Source organism: Microtus pennsylvanicus, chromosome 2, assembly GCF_037038515.1.
Source record: "Microtus pennsylvanicus isolate mMicPen1 chromosome 2, mMicPen1.hap1, whole genome shotgun sequence".
NCBI classification, from domain to species: Eukaryota; Metazoa; Chordata; class Mammalia; order Rodentia; family Cricetidae; genus Microtus; species Microtus pennsylvanicus.
In genome coordinates, this window is record NC_134580.1 from 61,913,558 (window position 1) to 61,941,416 (window position 27,859).

Genomic DNA, 27,859 nt, shown 5'->3' on the forward strand with positions numbered 1-27,859 from the left:
CCTGCTGGGATCTTTTCCTGAGCTGGGTTCTGTCACTTCTTTTGAAAGAGGCTTGAGCCACGATGTAAAACTTTTCTGGGCAGAGTGGTGATGGCACATGTCTTTAATCCCAGCACTCGGGAGGCAGAGGCAGGCGGATCTCTGTGAGTTCAAGCCAGCCTGGTCTACAAGACAGGGCATGCTCCAAAGCCACAGAGAAACCCTGTCTCAAAAAACCAAAAAACCAAACCAAACCAACCAAACAACAACAACAACAAAAACTTTTCTGGTTACCCTTGTTTGAAATGTTCCCCAACATCCATCTCTCCAGCAACAGGGTATCACCAAGCTCTTCACAGGCACCCAGAAATGTTTCTAGGAGGTCAACCTGCACACTCGGGCAGCTGCCGCTCACCTCTGCACGGTCCTGCTCCTACATGTAAGGATCTCGACCACGTGCCTCGTCTTCCCACTCTTTTGCCCATGAGGCTGTTTACAGGCCTTGGCTCTGTATTCTGGAAACCAGAATCCCTTCTGAGTGCTGGCCTGGGCAGCAGCCTCTGGCCCTGCCTGGGTCTCTGCCAGATGTGAGACTAGCTTACCAGAGGGTAAGCAGGAAACTGTTTCAGTTTCTTCCTAACTCTGCCCATTGGCTTGGTTTACTTGGCCTCCATTAAGTATCTATGACTGACAAGAGCTGGGTAACTGAATTAGAACAAAGAACTGGAAAGAAACAATGAGAGGAAATTCAGCCCAGTGGGGACCCGCCGGGAAGCCCACTATAACATGGAAAGGAGAGGGACTGACAGGAACCGGGGGACAGTGGCTGGTAAGGACCCACAGGGCAGCTTCCTGCCAGCCTGTGGCTCACCTCTAAGCCCTTCAGCCTTCCAGGAAAGACTTGGAATAGTCTTATGAGCATGGGCATACTGGGAAGGAATATTGGGAGGGGGTAAGAAAGAAAAGAGGGCAAATGTCAAGACCAGAGTGGCAGGCAGTCCCAGGAGAAAGGCTGGACAACCACACTAAATGCGGAAGGGCAGGGCGTTCCAGGCCAGTTGCAGGTGTGGATCTACTTAGAAGAATTAGGGTGACATTGAACCTCTAATCGAAAGACAGGGAGGGCACAGGACTATCAGACTTCCTCAGAGTCAGCCTGAGAGAACTCAGCGTAAGAGTCTGGCTCACCTTGGAATGCTCTGGAATGCCTGGAATACGGAGGTGCATCTCTTGCCAGACGCCTTAACCCTTGAGCCAACAAGGTCAAAAGGCAAACTTTCCAGCCAGGTGAAGTGGCATTCGCCTATAAACCAAACACTTGAAAGGCAGAGGCAGGAGGATTGCCACACAGTTGAAGGCGGCCTGGTCTAAACAGAGTTCTAAGCCAGCCATGGCTATGCAGTAAGAACCAATCTTAAAACAAAAAAGCAATTTTGCCAAACTCTTCCGGCCAGTGGGGTGGACCCACTCACACTGTTCTGGTGTTTCAGCGAGCCCTAAGGTGTGAGTGTGTGTGTGTGTGCGCGCGCGCGCGTGCGTGGGCACACATGCATGATGGAAGGGAGTCTGCAAGGCTCTACACACTCTTGTGGGTTGCCATTTCTTGTAGGATACAGTGTTTGTTTAGGAGAGTGTACAGTTTGTCTTGTGCTCACATGAGGGGATGGAGCATTATCTATTTCCCACAGAAGTTGAGATGTGTGAGGCCCATTCTTATGTCGTCTATGTTGGATGCGCTGATCCTTGAAGGCCCCTCCCTTTTGAGGCCATTCCTTTAACCTGAATCACGATTCAGAACTGTTACCTACTTACCCCTCGTGTCTCAGACTCCTGTGTAACCGTGCGACTTCTGTCCATAAAGGCTGAGCAGGCACCATGGATGTCTCAGTTCACTGTGTGAGTCTATAAGTCAGACCATTGAGTCTCTTGTGACAGCCTATAGATCTGTTATTTCCTTATGCACAGTCTCTTGAGTGCTCTTTCTGTGTGGGGCACTGTCCTAGGTTCTGGGGACAGTACCAGGTCTCCTTGTTCTTGCTAGGCCTGCTGATGAGAGACGTACACAGGAACATTTTAGCTGGTGACAACTGTCGCCAAAGAAGCGGGTGTGCTGCGGTGGAGGGTGGAACACCCTCCACTGTGATGTGATGATGATCGCGTCTTTCATGCTCAGGCCAATCACAGACGGCGTTAAGATATCCGGATATCCTGGGTGCTGCTCCATTTGGTGGTGGCAGGTTATCATCTATTATCATAAGTTCCGAAGACATGAAGCCCTTGGTCAACAGATGTCACAGGGCTGAGCTATCAAAAGCAGGTACTGTGGGTTAGTCGGGGTCACTGTTCTTTCTGAGCACATTGGGCTCAGGGTAACTAGTTTTTATTTGCTTGGTTGGTTGCTTGCTTGGTTACACACACACACACACACACACACACACACACACACACTGGCAGAGGTAGTGGTATGTGTATAGATTTCAAAGTCCCCCCTCTTCCCTGTGAGCCCTGGGAATGAAACTCAGTTCTTGAGCCCTACAGTGAATGCTTTTAACCACTGAGCCATCTTGCTGGCTCTGTTTGGCTGAATTTTTGCGACAAGGTTAGACTCAATCTGCAGTCTAACCTGACCTTGAATTTACCGTATAGCCCAGGCTGGCCCCTCAGCCTCCTGGGATTGCCACCATGCCTGGCCATTTTTTTTTTAAAAGAAAACATGTTCATTTTTGAAACCTCAAGAGAAGTACCTAGCACCAGACTGCAAGGTTATCAACTACGCATTGCAAAGTAGGGGACCCTCTTGTCCTGGCCCCAAACTCCACACCAGTCCTCCCTCATGCCCCCCATGTTGCAGAATATTCCTCTATACTGTGTGAAGTGCCATTGTGATTGGTTTAATAAGAGAGCTGAATGGCCATTAGCAAGGCAGGAGGTGTAGGCAGGACTGCTGGACAGAGACAGCACTGGGGGGAAGAGAGGAGAAGTCACCAGCCTGACAGATGGAGAGGAAGCAGGATCGGCAGTGCAGATGGTGGTAATGGGGTCACGTCGAAGAAGATACGGGTTAATTTAAGCTATAAGAACTAGTTAGGAGCAAGCCCAAGCTAAGGCGAGGTTTCATAATTAATACTAAGTCTCTGTGTCGTTTGTTTTGTGAGCTGGCAGCCCAGAGAAAATGCCTTACACCCCCATGCCACCTGTTCAGGATCAGATAATCTCAAAGGATTTGTACTGATTCTGTGTTGATCAATGGCTTCCCATACACACATGTGAGTTGGCAGCAGGGTAGGGGACCACTTGGCTCCTCCCAGGAACATACCTATTACTGCTGAGGCCCAGGTTCCAGCAAGGGAAGATGAAGATGGCAGAGCAGAGCAGTCACAGGTCCTGTCTAAGGAGGGGTGATTAAGAGCACGGGCGAGCAGTCAGTGGACCCTGATACAAATCCTGCCTTTCCCTCTGCCCAGCTGAAGTGACCTGGACAAGTTATAGAGCCTCCCAGGCCCAGTAATGGTCTGTGACTGGGGATGGCATTCATGAGAAATTATTGTGGTGGGCCCTTGACCATGCTCAGTTATTGCTAAGATGGTGGCTGTAATAATCACCGAGCGAGCTCTAGACATCTCTGGAGCCCTTGTTGGTACACAAATGTGTACTCAGGTCAGTGGGTATTCTTGTGAGGGTGTGAAAGTCACAGATAGGTCGTGTGTGTGTGTGTGTGTGTGTGTGTGTGTGTGACCACTGCCTGATGGTAAACAAGTCACTGGGCATTGTGGGCCTCAGTTTTATTATCTGTTAGATGTTGAGATTGGTCTCCATCCTTTTTAGGTCTCTTCTGTGCTCACTTGCTGGGAGGGTGAGCTCTTCCTCAGAAAGGTATGCTGGGTATATGTCCTCTTGGCTGTGTCCTTCAGGGAAGGAAAGCTTGTCAACAGGAGCCCGGGCCAACCTTGCTCCCTTCTGTGACAGCAATGGGCTCTAGCTTTGCCTCTCAGGCCCATGCCCAGTCATTTGCCCCTGAATAGCCTCCTTCTTCCTGTCTCCTTAATCCTCTCTTTCTCTTGCTCACTGAGGCAGGGTTGCTACCCTGCCCTTGGTTGGCCCAGAAAATGTCTTTAGAGAGGAAGAGAGGCCTGTTCCAAAGGAGCCCTGTTAGGCGAGGCAGGGTCTGTGGATTAAGGGACAGATGGCTGTCCCAGGGGATGGGACCAAAGCCACTGTGGCAAATCACTGCCCATACCTGTCACCCCGGAGCTTGGCTCCAGGCTGCTGTTGTCAAGAGAGAAGAGGGTTGCTAGGTAAACAAACCCTCTGCAGCTGGCAGCTTCTGGGCAAACCACAGACTTGAACTCGTGTTTGTCAGAGTTTGTGGTTCCTCAGAGTGTGAGGGGGAAACTTCCGAGCAGGCCGGAGTCTCTGAGCTGCCCCTTGGAGATGGAGCACCACGCTCAGCAGCATGATGTGAAGAAAGTCATGTCAGGCAGCACCTGACCGTGTCTGTGGTGTGGACTGGAGAACTGGGAGAGGCCTCTGCTGAAAAAGAGGCCCTTTGTATTTCCTGAGTCCAACAGGAGTGTGCTCTCCTGCCGTGGGTGATGACTGGGGTCCATCCCTGGTACCACACAAACCAGAAACAAGCCAGCGAATCCAAGAAAGCAAAACCAGCCTTTCCACCATGTGTTCCCCCTGTGTGACCACTAGCTCTCTGTGACTGTTCCCTACAGGCAGCAGCCATGGGGCAGTGAGCTCCAGCCACACCTCCCAGAAGCTGCCTTTGCCTCTCTGGCCCAGCCTGACTCAGTCTCCGGGGCTTGCTTCAAAGATGCTGGTACAGAAGACAGTCAGGGAAGGAGGGGCCAGGGCATGGCGTCGGCAAAGGTAGAGCTTCCCCAGGGCAGGATGACCAGGACCCAGGCATCTTAGCTCCCCACACACTGACCCCTAATCTCCCCACTTCCAAGATGTCTGCTAATGACCATGTACACAAGAGAAGGGGGTCTCAGTCAACTCCTATCTTTAGGGCAAAACACTCTGGGATCAAATCTTCAAAGCAGGGATGTTCAAGACCCCTGCAGCCCCCTACAGCAGGGGGCACTCTGAAGTGGGCCTTTCCCACTGGGCCACACCTTACTTCCTGATAAAATCAAAGATGATCCCCAGGGGTCCTTTTTAAAGTTTTCAGGGCTTTAACCTATTTCTTGGTAATCAGTTACTTTGTTAACTTTACATTTTATTTATTTGTGTGTGTGTGTGCATATGCTGGGCACTTGTGCCACGGGGCCTGTATGAAGGTCAGAGGTCAGCTTGTAGGAGTCATGCTGTCCCTCCACTCTGTGGGTTCTGGGATTGGAACTCAGGTGGTCATCCTCTGAGCCGTCTGATTGGCCCTTAGCTTGTTTGTCTGGGGGCAGCTGTCCTGTCTGCTTTCTTGTAGGAAATTAAACTCTCCAGGAAAGAGGCTGGCAAGCAGGGCAGTCCCGCTTTGGAGGGGAGCTGTGACCACCCCCCAAGGATCTCACCCTGCTTTCGACAGAGATCTGAGACAGCCACTGTGTGAGGAGGTAGGGAAGGGTGGCCTAGACCTTTGAAAAGTGACCTCCAGCTCCCTCGTATACACACTGTGAATGTAGTTCTGTTGGTCCGTAGGGTCCTTCCCCACCCTTTCCGGGGACAAGATCGTCTTAGGGAACTTTAGCAGAAAAATGGCTCAGATCAGATTGGCCAGTGGCCAATCAGTGAGAGGTTATCTTAATGATTGACGTGGGAGAGTCCAACCCACCATGGGCAGCACTATCCCTAGGTAGGTATGCTGTTTAAGAAAGCTAGTTTAGGTATGTGGGAAGAGGGGGGAGGTGAGGGATGGGGCAGGCTTTTTCCTCCATGGTTTCTGCTCCAGGTTCCTGCCCTGACTCCCCTCAAGGATGGACTATGACCTGGAAGTGTAAGCTAAAATAAACCCTTCCTATCCAGAGTTGCTCTGACTCCTGGCATTTATCACATGACAGAAAGCAAACTAGTACCACCCCACACTTTGAACTCTTTCCCCTGCCTGAGCCCAAGTGACATTTTATTGGAGTTTGAAAACAAAGAGTTTGATAACAAACAGCAGGGCAGGTAATGTGAGCTGCTGGAAGAGGGAGGCAGAGGGAGGAAGGGTGGAAGCAGTGTTTCCTGAGTTATAGGGGTCTGCCAGCAGCTGTGGGAAGCAGGAATGGGGGTGCGGGGAGTGTGGGGGGCTTGGGGAATCCTACTCACAGTGGGGACTCCCCAGCTCACCATGGAGGGGCTCTGAGCTCACCATGAAGGGGCTCAGATCAACATGGGAGGGCTCCTAGCTCACCATGGAGGGGCTCTGAGCTCACCATGAAGGGGCTCAGATCAACATGGGAGGGCTCCTAGCTCACCATGGAGGGGCTCTGAGCTCACCATGAAGGGGCTCAGATCAACATGGGAGGGCTCCTAGCTCACCATGGAAGGGCTCCTAGCACTGAACTCTTGTGTTACCTTTTTCTTTCAATATTTTGATGTTTATCTTTATTAAAAATCTTAGTTGGTGCACAAAATAATGGGCTGCATGATGACATCTTCATACACAGGTCTCACCATGCCTTGCCGACATCTAGTCACTACTACCTTCTCCTTACAATATTCCAACTCTTCCAACAGCCCTGGAGTAGGTCCTGTGATCACCATGTTCTTCATTTGCTTGAGGCATGCATGTTGGCAGACCATGCACAGTCCATCACTATCACGCCAGGGGCAAGGACCGCGGCTGCCTGTGGCCCTGGGGGCTTGGTGGTCCAAGTTTTACACACACGTTCATACGTATATTTCTAAAGATAAAGGCATTTCCACACAGAAGGGAGTTTGGCAAATCCTGATTAATCCTTCAAAACCCAACTCCACTAGGAAGTGTCCCTTCATTCCCTTCTGCTCTGGGTTTATCTCTGAGGCAGTGACAAAAAACATCTGACTAAAAGTGATTTAGGAAGGAGAGGGTTCCCTGGGCTTACTTCCAGATCATAGTCCCTTAGAACTTACAGGAAGTCGAGGCAGGGACTTAGAGGCGGGCCTGCTTGCTGTTATACACAGTACCTCCCACCAAGAAACTCATTCGCCGCCAAGAAACACAGAAGAAACGATGGTGGCCGCTTCTTGCTAACTAGCTCAGAGGCCAGCTTGTTCCCAGCTAGCTTTCTTAGTTCGCGACTGTCTGTCTAGGGAAAGCACCATTCACAGTGAGCTACGCCCTCCCTCTTCGCGAGACACTCCCTCACAGACCGCCCACAGTCCAGTCTGGTCTAGGTGTCTAGGCGATCCCTCAATTGAAGGCCTCTTCTCAGGTGACTCTAGGGTGTGTCACATTGACTGTTAAAGCTGACTGGGGCACCATCCCAGGTATTCACTTAGGGTTTTTCTATCTCTGTGTTTACACCAACTACTTAATAAAAAATTCATCCCCAGGAAATATTTATGATTGACTATCCTTCAAAGCCACCTCAGGACTATTCATTGTCTCCTGCCTGTCCGTCTGTCTGTCCTAACACTACCTTTTAAGTGTTATTCCTTTGCTCTCAGCCCTTACAGATCTGAACTCCTATGCTCTCTCTTTCATATATGAATTCAGCCTCAGCTTCCCGCCGGCTTTCGACTGGCCCCTCTCCACACAAGCAGTCAGAGTGCTTCAAGTTCTGCCATCACGGCGACTCAGCCTTTGGGTGTCTATAAGCTGCCTGTCACTGCTCTAAGCCCTAGAATGAGCTACAAGGTAGGTTTGTGCTCCCGTGGTTCACCACGCGGTCTCTCTGCAATTGCCCTACATCTGCTGCACAGAGAAATAGTGGGTCACGTGGCTTCTCATTCCCCAGCAGGCCATCCGTCCCTCTTTCCTGAACATATAAAAAGGTCACCAGCCTCCAGGTGAGTGGCGACAAAGTTGTCCCTGTGCCAGCAGGCTTTCCGTTCACAGGTTTCTTTGTTTCTTGGCACCGATGTTTTTGGTTGCTCGAGGAGGATTTCTTAGTCTCCCTGGCTGCCAGTGGTCCCTTTCGCATTTCACATCCGTGCCTTTCCGACTCCTGCAAATGGACAGAGAGTATGGACAATGTCAGGACATGAAAAGGCTGGCCCTGGAAGCCAAACAGAAAAACTTCACTCAGTGGTCTTGGAATAACTGGGAACCCACTTGAAAAAATAAATGTGTTACAACCTCGCTCCCAGCATCAAATGAATTGCAGGCAGATAGAGATATGAAATTATTAAAGCATTAGAAAAAGTATACTAAAGTTGAGAAAACCTTGCTCAGTCTGATATCATGAAAACCAGTTCTCGTGAGGAGTTGGCGGATAAATAGAATCGTGTGAACAATGAGACTCTAAGTAATAGGGCTCAGGAGTCGGTGGTGGAGCACTCGCTCGGCGTATGCGAGGCCTTGGGCTGAGCGTACAGCACCAGGAGAAAACAGAACCAAAATAAACCCCATTAACAGCAGAACTTTCTGAATAGTGGGGAAAGGATGCAGAGCGTAGGGGTGGGGTGGTACGGGCCCCCACCGACTAGAAACCGTCTGCAGTAGCTGTGACAGTCAACACTGCAATTTTGTATGCTGTGTGAAGAGCTTTCGATGTTCAACAAGGAAAAAGGCTATTATGAAGAAAAATGGTAAATTTGATTTGCACAGAAGAGAAAATGTAAATACGGGCAGTAGCCATCACCCAGTCATAGAGCATTGTTTAACATGAAGGAGCCCTGGCTTCAGCCTCAGCACCACAGACAGAATAACCAGGAAACATGGAATTCAGTAAACAGAGAGATGATCAACCTCACTAATAACCAGAGGACTAAGAAGCACCGTGGGGATGGAGGATTTTAGTGGTGCTTGTCTACCGTAAGCAAGACCCTGAATTTGAACCCCAGGCCCAAGGCATCAAAAACAAAACAAAGCAAGCAAGCAAACAAACAAACAAAAACCAATGAAACATCATAGTGATGAAGATCCTGTTGCCATCCAGTATTGGGAAGGAAATAGAAATTACAGTATGCTTTTGAGACAAGACATTAGGTAGGCTCTACCACGTCAAAAAATACATTATCTTTAATCATTACTGAAATAGAACAGCTTCTTCTTCCTCTTTCTCCTCTTCTTCTGAAGACAGGGTTTCTCTGTGTAGCCCTGGCTGTCCTGGAGCTCACTCTGTAGACCAGGCTGGCCTTAAACTCCTACCTGTGCCTCCCGAGCTGGGATTAAAGGTGTGTGTCACCAGGCCTGGCCTAGAAACAGATATTCTGTATGTAGTTAAACAACTTTCAGATACCTTCAGGGAGCCCCTTCAAGAGGACACGGGGAGCCTGTGGGGGTCGAGTTTGTTCTGGAATTCTGTCTGTGCTATTTCTATTCGTGAGTGCCGCCACTTCCTTGTGGGGCCTTTCCCCTCCTGACAGCACCCAAGGCCCCCATCTTCTCCATCTGGCCTCTCTGAGCTTAGGTTAGCTCTGGGGCCATCTTGCTGCCTGTCTGACACAAAGCCGAGGCCCCTGCCCATTTCTCAGGAGACTCTTCACTTCTTTCCCGGGTGACGTCAACGGTTTCACAACACACACAAGTCCAGGGTGTTCTCACCTCTAGAGCTTCCTGACATATGTGTTACCCTCGGTGACATTTTCAACACTTAACTTTTTTTATTATTATTTTATTAGGTGTATGGGTGTATGGTTGTATGTATGTAATTATACCGTGCACATGGAAGTACGCCATGGTGCTCATGGAGGCCAGAAGAGGGCGTCAGATCCCCTGGAGCTGGAGTTACAGTTGTGAGCCACCATGTGGTGCTGGGAACTGAACCTGGGTCCTCTGGGGGAGCACCGGTGCTCTTAGCGACTCTCCAGCCCCTTCCCATGCTCGCTTATTGTGCAAGCCCTTCTCTGATGCAGAAAGTTCTTCTCCTCTGGGGCTGGAGAGATGGCTCAGAGGTTAAGAGCACTGGCTGCTCTTCCAGAGGTCCTGAGTTCAAATCTCAGCAACCACATGGTGGCTCACAACCATCTGTACTGAAATCTGGCGCCCTCTGGCGTGCGGGCATACATCAAGGCAGAATGTTGTATACATAATAAATAAATCTTTAAAAAAAAGAAAGAAAGAAAGTTCTTCTCCCCTATGAAGCCTCATCTGTGATTCCAGTTTCTTCTTCATGGTACTTGCTATGTAGCCCAGGCTAGCCTTTGGACTTGTGTTGATCCTCTTCTCTGCCTCCCAGGTCCCAGAATTACAGGCATGTGCCTGGCAAGACTGCAATGCCCTAACTGTAAGCTGGAGTCCTCTTAGCTACACAGACAAATCTGGCCTACGCAGACTCACAGTGTGTGCTAGCTACATTCACAGTTCTTCTCTTGCTTACTTTGTTTAACTACACAGGACCTTACAGAGAAACATAAAGGCAACTTGAATTTGTTTGAGGGGAGACTGTAGCTCAATGGTAGAATGCTTGCCTGACATGCAAAAGGCCCTAGGTTTGATTCCCAGTACCAGAACAAGAAATATGTCTGGAGAAGGATTTTGTGTGAAGGGCTGAATGCCACAGTTGGTCAGGCTGGGTCTGATGCCACTCCCATATTGATCCATTGGGGTCAAGTGTCAGAGAAGCTTCCATGGTGACCGTAGAGAGGACCACGGTGGCAGAGAAGATGAGGAAAACTTCCCAGAAGGAGGGAAGGGTGTGGGTGTGGATTCTGGGCAGATGAAATAATTCCCGTCCACTACCCTCACACCTGCCTGGGACTCTGAGCAGACCTGTTCCTCCCTGCTGAGTCTCATCCATGACTCATCCCGCCCCTTAGTCAGACAGGGATCTATTTCCAAGCCTGCTCCCTTCTCTCCTGAGCTGGGCAGCCTGTCTGTGGCTTTGTCTTCACAGGATCCCCTTGCTCCATTCCTAGTGAAAGGCCACCTATTCTTTTGTGAGGACTAGCAATCAATTTTCTTCCACAGAATTCCTCTCTTGAGGAAAACATCCCTAATACCCCAGAGGTGCACTTTGTCAGTCGCCTCCTAGAGACCTCTGGTTCCTGCCCAGTCATTCCTCCTACTTCATGAACTCCCTTCCCTAGCACTTCCAAAGTCTCTGACCAAAAACAGGTACGTTCTGCTTCCCTTTATTTTCTGGCTCCTGTATGGTTGTCAGTTTATCCTCATTTTTCCAGCCTCAATTTATTATCCAGATCTTCCAATATTCTATATTTTAATAAAGTATTTATTTTATTTTGTGCATGAGTGTTTTTTCCTCTTGTATGTATGTGCCTCACATATGTGCAGTGCCTGAGGAAGCCTGAAGAGGGCGTTGGATAACCTTGAACTTTAGTTATGAATGATTGAGCCACCATACAGGTTCTGGGTACCAAACCCTGGTCCTCTGCAAGAGAGCAAGTGCTCTTACCACTAAGAATCTCCCTAGCCCCTTGTTTATTATGGCTTTTGCTTGTTTGTTTTGGTTTTGAGACAAGCTCAGGTTGGGCTGGAATTTGTCAAGAAGGATCTTGAACTTCTGATCCTAAAGCTCCGGGATTACAGGTGCACACGACCACACTTGGTTTCAAGTAGTGTGGAGATTAAACTCAGGACCTGGTGCCCCCCAGACAGGCACACTACCAGCTGAGCTACACCTGCGGCCCAAGTTCCTCTGTGTGTTTCCCTCAAGTTAGAACTGTGTTTTGTAATTTGGAGTCCAAACTTATGAACTCATAAGTCACTTCGCCTTCCGACGGAGCCCGGCCAGAGCTTTGTCCAGCCAGGGCTGCCCTTACTTCAGTCAAGGTCAAGTTCACTCTTTCCAGCATGGAGTCACAGAAAGGCTGTGCCTGTTCTGTGCAGAGCTCACCTCGGTTCTTGCAGGTATGATTTTCCCTCAGCTCCACTTGGAGTGGAGGGCAGGCACTCTACCAGAGCACCCAGGGAGAGCTACTTCTGAGCTCAGCTGTCCCCTGATAGGTTGGGGACGCTTCCCTTTACCCCAATTCTATAACAAACAGGCTGGCTTAGGAGCAGAAATGCTCAATCTCTCAGAAACTATGGAGGTTAGGAGTTGGACACAGCCAACTGAAGGCTCAGTGGCTACTTTCAAAGGCTGCTGTTGGAGCTCCCTTCTGTGCTTCTCGTGAGGGTTCTGGCACTTTCCTGAACTTTGGGTGTCAACCCCATCTCTACCTTTATCTTCACGTGGGTTCTGTGTGTAGGTCTGTCTATCCGTCCAGTTGCCTCCTTTTTCACAAGGACAGGGTATAGAGGATTAGTTCCCATTCTAATGGCCTCCTTTTCACTTGATCACCTGCAGAGACTTTCCAAACAAGGGCACAGTTGCAAGACCTGGGGGTTCGGATTTCGCTCTCTCAGTGGGCACGGTTCTACCTGCTTCTCCAGCGTGCTTCACGCCACCTTCCTGCTGTCCCGTGGCATGCCTGTATCCCTGAATCTACATCTCAGAGATGCAGCGACTGGGCTTCTGGGCTTTGACTTATCTGTTCTCTTAGCTGCTGCTTCTTGCTGTGATGAGACCGTGCGCTGAGCCCACCAGGCGCTCACACCTAGGGTGCACAGACCAAATACCACCTCCTCTCCCCACAGGAAGTGAGCACAGCCTCCCGCAGTCCTTGTCACACCTGGCTCGGATCCTCTTTTAGAACTTGTCATTGACTGACCTGTGTTCGTCTAAGGATTCTCAGCACCCATTCAATGTTAGCGCATGTTTAATGCACATTTAGTGCATGTGTTCTGAGTATCAGGGGCACCAAATCCACGCAGAACACTGCCCGCAGACTTGCCTGTATGGAGTTGTGTTTGTATCTACCGTGGCTCTGGAATTCAGCATGGGCCAACAATGCCACAATATGTAAGGGAAGCTTGAGTTCATTTTTCTCTCTGCATCTTGGGGCGAAGGTCACCTCTTACTTCCCAGGTGGTATTACAGGCTGCCTTGTCTGTTATTTATATGGAGTCCAGCAGCCTTGGTTTTGAACTTAGCTCTGCACTTGTGGGTAGAGATACTAGCTGTGCCAGCCTCATCAGCCAAACAGAGAGCTAACAGCAGCAGCAAATACAGGACCGCTCAGAGTACCCAGGAGATAATGGGTAGAAGATGCCTCGAATGGTATCTAGTACTTAGGTCCTTGGTTAGACGGTGATACACACCCGTGATCTCAGTACTGGGGAAGTGGTCAGGAGTTCAAGGCCAGCCTGGGATGTAGAGAAAACTAGAGACTGACCTGGTCTGCAGAGACCCTTTCTTAAACAAACTAACAACGAAACTATAGAAATAAATAAATAAATAAATAAATTGTTATGATGCTCCAGTGTGAAGGCCTCTGACTTTCAGAAGGTGGGGTTGGGGAGTGGGAAGAGCAGCTCAGCAATGGGAACCTCAGTAGGTGGGTGGGTGAGTTGGGGGGAACATGCACGGAGAAGGAAAAACAAGAGGGCAGGAGCCTGGTCTCCCTCACTGCCATGTGGCCTTTCACCTCTGTCCTATTCAGAGCTCACGGGGGGGGGGGGGGGGGGGGGGGGGGGGGGGGGGGGGGGGGGGGGGGGGGGCATTAAAATCAGTGCAACTCTTGGGTCCAGCTCCCTCCAGGAGCAAACTCATTCTTAAGCTGGGAAAGTGAGAGTCTGCAGAAGAGCCCAGCAAGCTTAGGCTAGAGAGATGCAGGGCAGAGGTATTGCTGAAGGCCCAGAGCCTGTAGGGGAAGTGGTGAGGCTCGGCTGAGTGGTGGGGCTCCTGGCTGCCTACACATCCTGCCACTTTCCAGTCCCTTTCCCTCTCTGCCCTCAAGGCCAGCTGTGCCTTAGGACCTTCTTCTGGAGTTAAGACTCCAGCTGGTTCAGCTGCAGAGGTGAGAGTATCTGGGGCCCTCGTGTCTACCGGCGTGTGGGGAGCCTGGAGGGCTGCGACTGACAGCCAGGAATGGCTCCAGTGTGCAGCACTGTTCTCCGACGTTTCCTGTTTCTCAAGCCTCTTAATCCCATTTAGCCAAGACAGGTGAGTCAAGTCCCTGAGGACCCGTGGCAAGCAGCAATTACCCTGAGTCATGTGCCCCACAGCCTCTCACCTGAGAGCCCACCTGGAAAAAAAAAATCGGAGCTCCTTTCCAACCACACCCCTTCCAGCAGGACAGAACTTGTTTGCCAAGGTCGCAGAGCAAGCTGGGGCTCAGGAGGCACATCCAGTTTTTCACTCCCAGTTAAGAAGGCCGTGGGGATCGCCCTGCCGGTGCCCCTGGTGGCTCTCTGGGGATCGCCCTGCCAGTGCCCCTGGTGGCTCTCTGGGGATCGCCCTGCCAGTGCCCCTGGTGGCTCTCTGGGGATCGCCCTGCCAGTGCCCCCGGTGGCTCTCTGGGGATCACCCTGCCGGTGCCCCGGTGGCTCTCTGGGGATCGCCCTGCCGGTGCCCCCGGTGGCTCTCTGGCATTCTCTTGAGAACATTTCCCGGAAAATACAGATGACTGCAATTCAACCTTGACCTTTTGAGAAAGAAAAGACTTTCTGTCGTGAGACTGAACTGATTTTTATCAGGACATGTGATCATTTTGTACAACACGGCACTAGTCATACCTGGCGGTGCAGGTTTGTAACTCCAACCGCTGGAGAGGCTGGGAAGGGAAGACCATAAGGCTTGCCTCTGCTAGGCTGAGCTTGAGAGCAGGCTAGACCACTGACTGAGAGTCTGTAAAAAAGACGGTGATGTGAGCTGGCTCTGCGGGGAAGGCACCTGCTGCCCAGACCAGATTTCAACCCCTGGGTCCACGTGGCGGAAGAAGAAAACCCGCTGCTGTAAGTATCTTCTGTCTACCCGCCACATCTGTGTCCCCATGCCAAAAATAAACAGAAAAGTATTTTCAAAATAATTTCTTTTTTACAAAAATAAATTTATTTATTTATTTACATTCTGGCCACAGTTTCCCCCTCTCCTCTCACCCCAGGCCCTCCCACCCTCCTCTTAGTGCCAAACCCCCAATCCACTCTTCTTCCATTTCTGTTTAGGAAAAAGCAGGTTTCCCACGAGTACCAATGAAACATGACTTATCAAGTTGCAGTACGACTAAGCACCTCCCCATATGTTAAGGCTGGGCAAGGCGACCCAGGATGAGGAGTAAGGTCCCAAAAGCCTGTAAAAGAGTCAGAGACAGCCCCTGTTCCCACTGTTAGGAGTCCCACAAGAAGACCGAACTACCTAGCTGTCACATATAAGCAGAGGGGCCTAGGTCAGTCCCATGCAGGCTCCCTGGATGTTGGTTCAGTCTCTGTGAGCCCCTATGAACCCAGGTTAGTTGATTCTGTGGGTTTTCTTGTGGTGTCCTTGATCCCTCTAGCTCCTACAATTCTTTCTCCCCCTCTTCTGCAGGATTCGCCGAGGTCTGCCTAATGTTTGGCTGTGGGTCTCCACCTGTGTCCATCAGTTGATGGAAGAAGCCTTTCTCATGACTATTGGGCAAGTACCAATCTATGTGCAGAATATGGCACATAGTATATATATATATATATTAGAGCAGAATATTGTCAGGCATCATTGACTCCCCCCCCCCAGTCATGCTTGGTTCTATGCTAAGTCTCTGGGTCATCCAGCCTGTGGGTTCTGAGCCCAGGTTAGTTGATTCTGTGAGCTTTCTCTGTTGTTCCAGGCAGTGTCAGGGTGGGCTTACTCTACCGGTATGGGTTTGGAAATGTTTGGTAGCAAGCTTGAGGCTCTAGCTTTGATCAATCCCTAGAGCCACAAAATACCTGTAGATTAGTTTTCGTAAGAACTGACAGTTGATGTCAGTTCTCACAGGCTGGAGTTTCCCTGTACATTCCACTGCCATCAGGAAGCTCCGCCCCTGGTCCGCTTCAGCTGGTGACTGCCCTGGTATTCCTTGGGATTTTTCTATCGATCTTGCTTGACCTGAACCCTTGCCCAGAAATACATTGGAGGCAAATGTAGATGGAAATTTCTTTCTTTTTTTTTTTTTTTTTTTTTGGTTTTTTCGAGACAGGGTTTCTCTGTGGCTTTGGAGCCTGTCCTGGAACTAGCTCTTGTAGACCAGGCTGGTCTCGAACTCACAGAGATCCGCCTGCCTCTGCCTCCTGAGTGCTGGGATTAAAGGCGTGTGCCACCACCGCCCGGCTAGATGGAAGTTTCTGTCCTGCTTCATACTGCAGTTGTTCAGTCCCAAAGAAACACACAGAGGCTTATATTAATTGTAAACTGTCTGGCCTATTAGCTTAGGCTTATTATTAACTAACTCTTACAACTTAAATTAACCCATAATTCTTGTTTATGTTAACCATGTGACTTGGTATGTTTTCTCAGTGAGGCATTCTCATCTTGCTTCTTCTGCTTCTGGGTGACAACTGCATCTCTCTTTCCCTCTTCCCAGAATTCTCCTAGTCTGTTGCCCTGCCTATACTTCCTGTGGGGCTACTGGCCAATCAGTGTTTTATTAAACCAAAAACAAATGACAAATCTTCACAGTGTGCAAGTGATGTGGGAGTGATTTCTTATTAATAAAGAAACTGCCTAGACCCATTTGATAGGCCAACCCTTAGGTAGGCGGAGTAAACAGAACGGAATGCTGGGAGAAAGAAGCTGAGTCAAGGAGTCGCCATGGTTCTCCCACTCCAGACAGACGCAGGTTAAGATCATTCCTGGTAAGCCAGCTTGTGGGCTACACAGATTAATAGAAATGGGTTAGATCAATATGTAAAAGCTAGCCAATAAGAAACTGAAACTAATGGGTCAGGCAGTGTTTAAAAGAATACAGTTTCTGTGTAATTATTTTGGGTAAAGCTAGCCATTCAGGCGGCCGGGTGTGGGGACTGAGCCGGCTGCTCCTACTACTACAGAGTGGCACCCAACGTGCTAATGAACTCCACATAAAACCTGAGAGGGCTTAAAAAGAGAGAGAGAGAGAGAGAGAGAGAGAGAGAGAGAGAGAGAGAATTTAAGACAGCTTTTTGCTGTTTGTGGGTTGCGCGCCGCAAAGAAATTGTCCTGACTCAGCAGCAGGAAAAAACTGGCTGTTTTAAAATGCCGGCTTTCTGGGCTGTGCCGCCATTGCGATCTCTGTCTGGCCCCTGTGGGAGACAGAGCTTTTGAATGGAGCATTTGAAGTAAAGCTCTACGGCTTGGTTGATGGCAATGTGGACTGCTGTGTGCCTGGAACTGTGTGTGGCTCAGGGGCACCAAATGGCTCTGAGGCAGGACCTGCTCGGCTCCGCCATGCTGAACTGTGCTGGTCTCAGGTAGGAACTACCGTAATTACCATAAGAACAGCGCAGTTAAGGTTTAGACTGGGCAGGAAACAGGCTGTACCTTATTACCGTATTACCTGTACATGGTGCAACTTAAGTTTTTAAGAACTGCTTAACATTTTAAGAAATGCTCCTGGATAATAAAAAAATGTTACAGATTCACAATAAAACAGATTCAGACATAAAATACCATACTGTTGAATGAATGTACGTAGGCTTGAGAGAGAATAGAAAAAGAATATAGAGAATAAAGTTAATGGTTTAACAGATAGTTAAGAGATTAAAAGAAATAAAGAAAAATAAGCCACGTAAAAATGAAAAATTCACAGAGAGTCTGGATTATGTACATTGTGCTTTCTTTAAAATTTTTGACTCTAAAGGAGCTAAGTACAGAGAGACATTTCATTACATGGGCTGCCAAGCTAAACCAGAATGGATATAAGGGTATTACGATTTCAGAATTTGGGTCTAAGGATATGATGCTTTGGAGAGGGTCTTCTTTTGTTTTCACAGAGGACCAGACCCTGTGGATTTCTTCTATTACAATTTGGTATGATAGACCACGCCCTCCTGAAAGGTTGTTGTGAACATCTTCAAAAAATTGCTTCGCTCAACTGCCAACTGAGATGAAACTAGCACACAGGTTATACCATGAAAGACCTAATTAACGACGCCCCTATTCAGCAGGAAGCAGTTTGGAGAGAAAAAACTGCACCCATGTTCCCAAATATAGTTTATAAATGTTCTTTTACATTTAAAGGGGGATATGATATAGGTATGAATAATTTGCATTGGTATGGATTTTAAGGTCAATTTTGTTATATGTATATGTATTTTTGATCTTGAATAAGGTGTGATTGTGTAGTTCATTTTTAAAATGTAATGTATAATTAGGAAATATAGGTTGTTGATGGATAATCATAAATAATAGTCAAGTTTGTAGTCATGTTACTTAGATTTTCTAGATATATAGAGATATATTTCAGATAGGCATTCTTCATATCTCTCAAAGGCTACAGAATATGGCATTTAAAATATTTTAATAACTTAGGACTTTTCATGACAATGAGACATGTCTGCTCCTGGCGGCACCAATCTGCTTCGAGAGGAAGATGGGCATCGAAGAGGATCCTTATGGAGTTTGATAGCCATTTGGGCAAGAAACTGCTCTTGCCTGGACTGTTGCATAAAATGGACACAGAGAACCCACAGAGAGAGGACTGCTGAACTTGCCTAAAGGTGAGACGGTCTTTTGGGGTTCATGACTCATGAAAGAGTCTGCGAGACATTCTGCAGGACACAGCAGATAATGACTGAACTGTCTTTGAAATTGCCTGCTTCATGGAAATGTCTGCTGGATACTATGGGCCTGAAGGCTGAAGATGGATGCCCCAACGGTACAAAAGAACTTTGGGTGACTGTCCAGGCAGCGAGATGTCTCTGTCATTTCTAGAGTTTTCTTATTTCTTGTTTACTTAGGTAATATTATATCCTTCTGGAGTCTTTGATGGAGTTGAAGAATGGATAGGTAGTTATAGTTTTCCATTGTTATGATAAAAGATAAAATAGATATAAATATTGTAACTGTGATTCTTGCTTAATAACTGTTTTGCTATATGTAATTTTATTATGTTAAAGTTAAAGCCTTTCTTTTTTGTTTAAACAGAAAAAGGGGAAATGATGTGGGAGTGATTTCTTATTAATAAAGAAACTGCCTAGACCCATTTGATAGGCCAACCCTTAGGTAGGCGGAGTAAACAGAACGGAATGCTGGGAGAAAGAAGCTGAGTCAAGGAGTCGCCATGGTTCTCCCACTCCAGACAGACGCAGGTTAAGATCATTCCTGGTAAGCCAGCTTGTGGGCTACACAGATTAATAGAAATGGGTTAGATCAATATGTAAAAGCTAGCCAATAAGAAACTGAAACTAATGGGTCAGGCAGTGTTTAAAAGAATACAGTTTCTGTGTAATTATTTTGGGTAAAGCTAGCCATTCAGGCGGCCGGGTGTGGGGACTGAGCCGGCTGCTCCTACTACTACATGCAAGAACATTATCCCACAGCAGGCAAACACTAGATTTGTCTCTTCCTGGGCCAGCCTCAGCTCTGTGCCCTTGGGGCAAATTACACAGCTTTCCAGGGCTTTGGTCCTTCCCATTGTTTATGACTTAATGATTGCTCTGGCCCTCTGCTCAGTGTAGGTATTGGGGTCTGCTGAGACAGTGTGTGGTCCTCTGGAGACAAAGAGCTCTCCAAGCACAAGCTTGGCCTTACAGATGGCAAACTTTCTCATTAAAGATGGGTATAAGTGAGAGCACAGCTGGACAGGAGGACTCTAAAAGTTGGGCTGCAATATGGTGGGTGTCAGAAGCCAGCATAGACAAGTGATCTGCACCCAGCGTTTTCGTCTGAGTAGGAGGGGCAGAGCCCCTGGAGGGTGAGTGGGGACCAATGTCTCTCCAGGCTTTCAGTACCAGGTGTGGGTGAGGGTACAGTGAACCAGGCCACCGAACCAGACTACTCTGTGATAGAAAGAAAAGTTTATGTGAATTGCCAAGGCTCTCTCTCCTGGGTCAGAGAGTGGCGGGAGAAGCCCTGATAGTTTTAAAGAGATCAGGTCCCTGCAAAAGGGAGCCTGCTAGCTGAGCAGTGTGGGACTAACGAGGGCTTTGATCTGTTGCAAGCTTGTTTGAGTTAATAGGAAACTGGATGTCCCTTCCAGAGGTGGGACTGCAGGGGGCAGATAAGAAAGCAATGGTTTTCCTGAGAAACAGAAAGCCACTTACAAGGTTTCTGATGAATGCTGACTTGAAGCAGCAACCTTTCTGTTTGTCTGGTCAGAGTCCAGCCTGAGGTGAGCCCTGGTTGTCATTTAGGACACTGTCAGTGCCCCTGTCATTTGGGGGGTTGGGACCCAACACTCCAGCCTTTTGTTGAGGGTAAGAGACATTGATAATCTCTAGCTTCTTCAAGGTGGACAGGAATGATGTTGGTCAAAGGCTGAAATGTTGGTCAAAGTTTTGTGTGTGTATGTGATGTGTGTGAGTGTATGTGTGTGTGGTGTGTATGTGTGTGTAAGTGTGTGTATATATGTGTGTGTGGTGTGTATGTATGTGTGCTGTGTGTGAGATAGAGTGTGTGCATATGTGTGTGTGAGTATGTCTATGTGTTATGTATGTGTGTGTGGTATGTGTGAATGTATATGGGTGAGTATGTGTATGAGGGTGTGGTGTGTATGAGATAGATAGATAGATAGATAGATAGATAGATAGATAGATAGATAGATAGATAGATAGATGGATGGATGGATGGATGGATGGATGGATAGATAGATAGATAGATAGATAGATAGATAGATAGATAGATAGATAGATAGATAGATAGATGAGAGAGAGAGAGAGAGAGAGAGAGAGAGAGAGAGAGAGAGAGAGAGAGAGAGAGAGAAGGCTGACCTAGTAGGAGAGTAGGAGACCTGGGATAATTCTGTAAAAGCACCTGGTTGCATAATTTCACTGATTCGCTCCTGAGAAAAACCTGAAGAGTGGGGGAACAATCATTTATGAGAAATATTACGAGAAATACAGAAATAAGTGGAGAAAGGAGGGGGAGGAACCAGGGACCCAGAAGAGACCAAAAGGAGAGCCTTGCACTGGAGTTGGCCCCTGGAGGCCATAGTCTGCAAGTCAGTTCATCTAAGTTTTTAACCTCTCTTCCACGTGGCCAGATTGGTCCACATGGTAGCAATGTTCTTCATTGAGAACGAGGCGAGCGTCTCCCTTTCCCTCAGTTAGCAAGTCCAGGCGAGGGGTGTGGGCTGGCTTTGGAGTAGTTGCAGGGCTGAGGCTGAGCTTTGGATGGTGTCTGCTAGCTGGGTGGAAATCTGCTATGATAGCTACAGACTATGACCCAATCTGCCTGTGGCCAAAGCTGTAGCAGCTGCCGAGACTGCCGAGCTGACCCCATCATGACCGGGAGAGCCACAGCCCATCCGTTCCTGTGCATGCCTTGGAGGAGGGGTAGAACTCTCCTCTGGTGTAGAGAGTGAGCTAGGGAAGCAAGGACCATGAGAGGATTTGTCCATCTGCTGGTTGAGCTTGGACTGACACCAGGAGGGAGTTTCTTCTGTGCTAGTGAGCTCCTGAAATGGAGCTGTCAGTATGGGCTCACGGAGAGTGGGGCTGGGAAGGAAGTTAAAGGGTGGATGTCTGGTGTCTCTGGAGAGTGGAGAGAACATGGAGGTGATGAGAGAGAGAAAATGGTTTGGGGTTACAGAGCGTGATAGTTAGGGTTCTGTGAGAAAGAGAAACAGCTGCCTTGAGGGATTTGTTGCAGAGGAACACAAAATAAGGATGAGGATGTGTTCAGGAACCCATTGTTACTGCCACAGGCATGGGAAGACTTGGGGAATAGTCTTCCAGAAGGCCAGGTTGGCCGAGGTTTGTGTGGATGGATGGAGGATGTACCATTTGTAAAGGTGCTTTCTCAAGGATTCTAAAATTGCCATCAGCTTCTGGAAGAAGCTAGCCCAGGAATCACAGATAGAGATTTATCCCATGTTCCCTTGGGTCTGGAACAGTGACAGTGACCATTCCCAGCTGGGGTTCATAGTAGAGCCGCTGAGGCTGAATGCCTCATCCGGGTTCAGAGAAATGCTACTTCTCAGCTGCAGTGAGGGCCCCCAACCCCCGGAAGATCAACTGTGCAGCTGGCCTGTTCAGGACCACAGTTGTGGAATCAGGCTGCCTGGGGATCTAAAGCTAGAGAGAGAGCATTGGAGTGGGAGCCGGAGGCTGTGCAGAAGAAGCAAGTACTTTACTAGTTTGAATAGTAAATATTTGGAATTTCCATGCTTGGCGAGTTGCCTGGGAGGTTGGAGGACAGAGAGAGCACCCGACGGGAGGAGAAGGAGGGAAGAATCCATCCTCAGGAAGAGGACACATGACAGAGATTAAGTGTTAGAAGTATGGTTGGCTGGCAGGAGTACTTGTCAGACCTGGGCCTGGAGTCCTTTTGAGCTGTGACAGATGGCTCCAAGTCATGATTCCTGGGAGCTTAGCCATCATTGGTGTGTGAGGATGATCAGATGCAGACCATCCAGCTTGGGTTGAAGGCCTGTGGGCAGTGGTTTTCAGATAAAGCCAATCTCCTGGTAAAATGGTTTGGGTGGTAGGGTAGGTGGAAGGTCAGGGAAGACACAATCAGTGTGTTCCCAGAGAGGGTATCCTAAGAGAAAGAAGACACATAGTGGGGGCAGTGGTTTGAAAGGAAATGGCTCCCATAGTCCCATAGGGAGTGGCACTATTAGGAAGTGTGGCCTTGCTGGAGGAAGTATGTCACGAGGGGGTAGGCTTTGAGGTCTCAGAAGTTCAAGCCAGGCCTTGTGGCTCACTGTCTCTTCCTGTTGCCTGTGGAGCTAGACGTGGAACTCTTAGCTCCTCCTCCAGGACAATGTCTGTCTGCACACTGCCATGCTTCTCACCATGACAACAATGGACTAAATCTCTAAACTGTTAAGCCAACCCCAATTAAATGTTTTCCTTTATAAGAGTTGCCATGGTCATGGTGTCTCTTCACAGCAATAGAAACCCTAAGATGGAAGTTGGTTACCAGGGACTGCTGTATTGTTGTGATAGGCTGGACCACGTTTTTGTTTGGAGAACTGTGGATTTGGGGACTTTGGGTTAAGAAAGTAGAGGAATGTTTTAACTGGGGCTTGATGAGCCATTCTAGTAGGAGCATGGAAGACAGTGGTGCTGAGGGTGGTTTGAACTGTGGTGGCCCAGATCAAGAGGTTTCAGAAGGGAAGAATTTTAGTATGTGGCCTAGAGACTGTTCTTGTGATATTTTGGCAAAGAATTTGGCTGCTCTCTGCCCTTGTCTGAAAAGTGTGCCCAAGGCTAAATTGAAGAGTTTTAGATTAGTTGTGTTGGAAGAGGAAATTTCAAAACAGCCTGGTATTAACTCTATTGTGTGGTTATTAGTGTTTCTTCTTATGAGATCTGAAATGAAAGGATCAAGCTGAGCAAAGAAAAGTTGAGGAGAAAAAAGGGCACCAGGAAGTGGAATGGAGCTAAGTCCCGTGTTCAAGGAAATAAACAGATGAAAGAAAAACCTGATATTAAATGGAATAAAGGGAGTGGTGACCTCAGGGTGGATCCCACTCAGCTAAGCTTCCAAGGTGTGAAAAGGAATTAAATAAAAGTTTAGAGCCAGGTGTCGCAGTACACATCTTTAATCTCAGCACTCAGGAGACAGAGGCAAGTAGATTTCAAAGTTCAAGGCAAGCCTGTTCTACAGAGCAGGTTCCAGGACCGACAAGCTTAGGCAGTGAAGGAAGGCATTGGAAACAAAAAGCTGGTGCAGATGTAATTCAATGAGGTGCAATACTCCAGTCCCAGCAAGCAGCAGAACTTGGCCACTCCAGCCCTGTGATCCGGGCTTTAGAGCCAAGGACTCTATGGATTCTCCATCCACAACTCAGGAAAGTCACCGAGGCCAGGCATGTGTCAGAGATGTTCCTGAATGGAGGCCTGGAGAGGCCATTGTGTGAAGCTGTGAAGGTGAAGCCTGGGTTGCCTAGGAGACCCCAAATTGTTAGATGCCAGAGCCATGGGATATCTGCCGAGAAAAGCTACTAACAGGGAGTAGAACCAGCCCAAGAGAAAGAAGTGTGTTGTAGTCAACAAACTTGGCAGTCTGGAGTACTTTGACGTCAGACATGCAGATGTATAATTTGGAGTTTGCCCAGCCGGTTTTTGGTCTTGCTTTGGTCCAGCATTTCCTTGCTATGCTCCTTTCCCCCCAATTTGGAATGGTAATGTATAGCCTATGCCATTGTTTGTTTGAAATATGTGGTCTGCTTTTTGATTTTGATTTTTATAGGGATTGAAGTTTAAAGACTGCATGAATCTGAGAAGAGTTTTTAATTTTACAGGGTTGAGATGTTATATAGACTATGGGAATTTCTAAAGTTGGACTAAATGTATCTTGCACTATGATATGGCTACAAGACTATGGGGTCCAGGGAGTGGAATGTGGTGATTTGGGGGAAAAAAATGGTCCCTTATTAGAAGGTGTAGCTTTGCCTAAGTAGGTGTGGCTTTGTTGAAGGAGGTGTGTCACTAGGGGGTGGGCTTTGAGGTCTCAGAAGCTCAAGCCACGCCTAGTGGCTCAGCTTCTTTTCCTGTTGCCTGTGGATCCAGATGCAGAACTCTCAGCCCCTTCAGCACCTTGTCTGTGTGCGTGCTGACCTCCTTCCTGCCATAAAGATAACAGACTAACCCCCCCCCACCCCCAGCCAGCCCCAATCAAATGCTTTCCTTATAAGCGCTGCCATGCTCACCGGGTCTCCTCACCGCAATAGAAACCACAACTTAGACAGTGGGGTTGGTTCCAGAAGAGGTCAGTGTTCTAGGGGAAAAAGATGGCCGTGGATCTACTCAAAAGGGCTGATGAAGGAAGGGGCTCAGGGTACGGCTTGAACGTGAGGACCCATAAGAGCTCCCACAGCCTGGAGGGCCTGTCTTCAGGGCTCAGAGTAGGGAGAAGTTAGGGCTAGAGCAGCCAGGAGAATAGAGGAAGAAGGGTAGGGTGTGGGCTGGCCTTGTTAGCAACTCTGTCAGCAAAAGTATTTCCCAAAGCAATATCTTTAGCAGAGGCCTGGTGACCCTGGCGTGAATAACTTTGCCTACTGGGGAAGATCAGAAGCTTCTAGCAGCTTCAGGATTAGAGGCCCGCTGGGAATGAGATGTCCTTGGGTGGTGAGAAAATCCCCCTCCCGCCAATTGGAAACTTGGTGACGTCGGATGTAGAATACATCTTTAGAATCTGTGTATGTGTTGATGGTTTTTGTCTCACGGTAAGGAGAGGCTCTAGTTAGGGCTGTGAGCTCTGGCTTCTGGGAAGCAGTAGCTGGTGGTAGAAGGGTAGGCTCTCCAACCTCATCAAGTGGAGCTGACAGCTGAGCTTTCATCTGTGAACCAAGGTCAGGATAACAGAGGGGAGAGATGGAAAGTTGTGGACTTTTGTAGGAAAGTTTCTAGTGGCTCTGGGCATGAGTGAGTGAGGGTAGTGGCCCTGGGAAGGACCGGAACAGGGTGGATAAGAGGGCAGGAATTAAGTGAGTAGCAGGGGTTCCTAGGAAGGGATGTGAAAAAGTTGAAGAAACTTGGAAGGGGACAAAGCAGAGAGACTCATGTGAGAAGAGATCCTGAGACAGAGTGAAGGGACAGAGAAGGGGGTGGGGAAGGTGGCCTCCTGTGCCAACAGGGAGGATGCAGCTGGTGCCCATAGGCAAGGCTCCCACCCTCCAGCTGCTGTATCCGTGTGGAAAGGCAGGCAACAGGGACAAAGGTGGGTCTTCTCATTTGTCCCTAAATCCCCAGAGTTAGCCCCATGATTCAGTAGTGCATGGGATAAAGGGTTGGTCAAGGTCAGAGAGAGCCACAACACAGGCCTGTAGGAGGTGAGAGAAGGCAGGTGTGACAGGCTCAGTCAGGTCTAGGGGAGCAGTTAGGGGGCCTAACTGCTTCACAGGAAGGCAAGCAAGAAAGGGCCCGGATAGCTCAGTCGGTAGAGCATCAGAAAGGTAAGCAAGAAAAGCAAAGCTAGGGAAGCAGGTTACGAGGCATGCCACCAGGCCCAGGAAGGAATCTTCTCATCCCTGTGACTTGAGGCGTGAGGGACCTCAGGTACTGTCTGTCGTTGAGACTGAATTCACATCTGTAATGGGGGTAGCATAAAAGCCCAGTACTTCCCAGAAGGACAGGATGCTGAGCTTCGGAAAGCGAGACTCTGCAACCTCTCACTTCCTAGAAAGTTAAGAAGTTGAGCAGTAAGCTTGTGACAGCAGAGCGCGGGCTACACAGGAGAAGGTCGCTTAGATAGTGGGTTAATCTGCTGCGAGACAGGCTGAGAGAAGGCCAGTGGCTGCAGACTGACAGAAGACGTGGGCCTACCTCAGAACCCCTGGGGGCAGACCGTCCAAGCAGGCTAAGACGCTGTTCCCACGTCAGGGTGGTCCCAGGTGAAGGTGAAGAGGTCAGGAGTATCTGGGTGTAAAGGAACGGTACAGAAGGGTCCATAAGGTCTAGAGCGTTGAACTGAGAACGGTAGAAGAGGGAATGGGGAAAAAGTGGAGTGTAAAGGTCAGATGCCTCTGGCTGTAGAGTAAGGACAACATATTAGTAATCCCAAGGTCCTAGGTCAGCTGCTGGAGCCCTCAGGCTTTTACGACAGGCTGGGGCACTATAGCATGAGTGAGCAGGTTAGACCGTTACTAAGAAGGTATTGTTTGATGGGTTTTAAGTCTTGTCTATGTTATTTAAAGAGATATGGTGTTGAGAGGGACGGGGTAGGAGGTAGGGTCAGAGAAGGCTCTCAATGGGAGGGTGATGGGAAGACACAGAGGGAGAAGGGCGCCCCACACTTTCGGGTCAACAAGGGAGTCTGGAAGCAGAGAGGGGGAAGCATTAGAGTCAGCCAGGGGACAAGGAGGCTCTTCGGAGGGTGGAAAGAGAAAAAAGTTCAGGAAGGAGTTGGTTGAAAAGGAAAACTTAGCCACGCTGTCCCTGTACTGTAATGGGATTGGGCAGTTAGGTTTAACAGGTGAGCAATCAGGTGGCCCAGAGGGGACAGAGGTGAGGGCTTGTAACCCTAGACTGGTGGGGCCGGCCTTCAACACACACCACAGAGACCTGAGATGGATACGTTTCACCAGAGTAAGCAGGAATTCTGAATCTACTAAAAAGGACAGCGATGTACTCTCTGCCTGAACCGTCACCCTGGACGCCCCTGTGGTAGGCTTGGTGGTTGCATTGACGGCAGAGGTCCCAGGGCAGCGTCGGTCTTTAGCCACCAGACCCACAAGATCTGAGAGATTTTCCTGTGGAGTAGGAACTTGGGAGACTGACTCACCTTGGGAAGGCAAAGAGGGGCAGTTGGCCCTCCAGTGTCCTGTGTGCCCACAGTTTGGGCAGGGTCCTGGCGGCAGGCAAGGAGAGGTATGGTTCTTCACCCAGTGAAGTTGCCGCGCTTGCAGCAAGCACCAGATGGAGTCCATTGGTGCCCCATCTTCTTTGAAGCCGCAGGACGGCTGCCAGGAAGGAGCTGGCGTTTCCGAAACATCTTTTCCTGTTCCTCTCTTCCATCAAACACAGACCTCTGAGGGGGCTGAAGGCCATTTTCTGGTCTCTTCCGTTGTCTTTTCATACCAGGAGCGGGCTGGGAAGGGACATGAGTTGAGGACAAGCTTGGTGTGCTGAGGGAGAGCCTTTGAGAGCCAGGCAAGAGCTCAGCAGGATTCTCACTGGCCTCTAGGTGACGCCCCTCAGTTTGTCATCCAGGAGGCATTTTGGAGTCTGAGCAGATGACTAGTAACCATTTTGTCTTAGGCCACCCTGCCAAGGAACTGATTTTTCAGCCTTCAGCTGGTAATTTCAGAGGGGAATTCCAGCGGCCCAGTGAACAGCCACAGCCCCCACAGGGATCAGTCAGGAGATGGAACATCGTCTGCCTGGGCTTGGCAGTCATCCAGAGTCTCCTTTTTCATGGGGCTGAGTGTAGGGGAAAAAAATAACACAGAGGTCATGCCAGATGAGGCTCCCAGCCAGGGTAAG

At 48.9% G+C, this 27,859-nt stretch overlaps 1 protein-coding gene across 1 annotated transcript; it reads right to left on the reverse strand.

Annotated features, from left to right (window-relative positions):
• Positions 1 to 6,614: 6,614 nt before the first annotated feature.
• LOC142844824 (uncharacterized) lies at positions 6,615 to 27,691 on the reverse strand. The gene is made up of 3 exons (XM_075963629.1): positions 27,159 to 27,691; positions 14,570 to 14,681; positions 6,615 to 8,054 (listed from the first exon to the last, which is right to left on the reverse strand). The coding sequence occupies exons 1-3, from the start codon at positions 27,422 to 27,424 to the stop codon at positions 7,728 to 7,730; spliced, it is 705 nt and encodes a 234-aa protein (XP_075819744.1). The 5' UTR covers positions 27,425 to 27,691; the 3' UTR covers positions 6,615 to 7,727.
• Between the last annotated feature and the right edge of the window lie 168 nt (positions 27,692 to 27,859).

Coding starts and splice junctions, on each gene's coding strand:
- LOC142844824 (XM_075963629.1), bottom strand. CDS start 27,424: ATGGCCTTCAGCCCCCTCAGAGGTCTGTGTTTGATGGAAGAGAGGAAC. Junction 14,682..27,158: donor CCCCTCTTTGCCTTCCCAAG/GTGAGTCAGTCT, acceptor TCTTTTTTACAG/ACTCTCAGTCAGTGGTCTAG. Junction 8,055..14,569: donor TTACAAACCTGCACCGCCAG/GTATGACTAGTG, acceptor GTCCATTTGCAG/GAGTCGGAAAGGCACGGATG.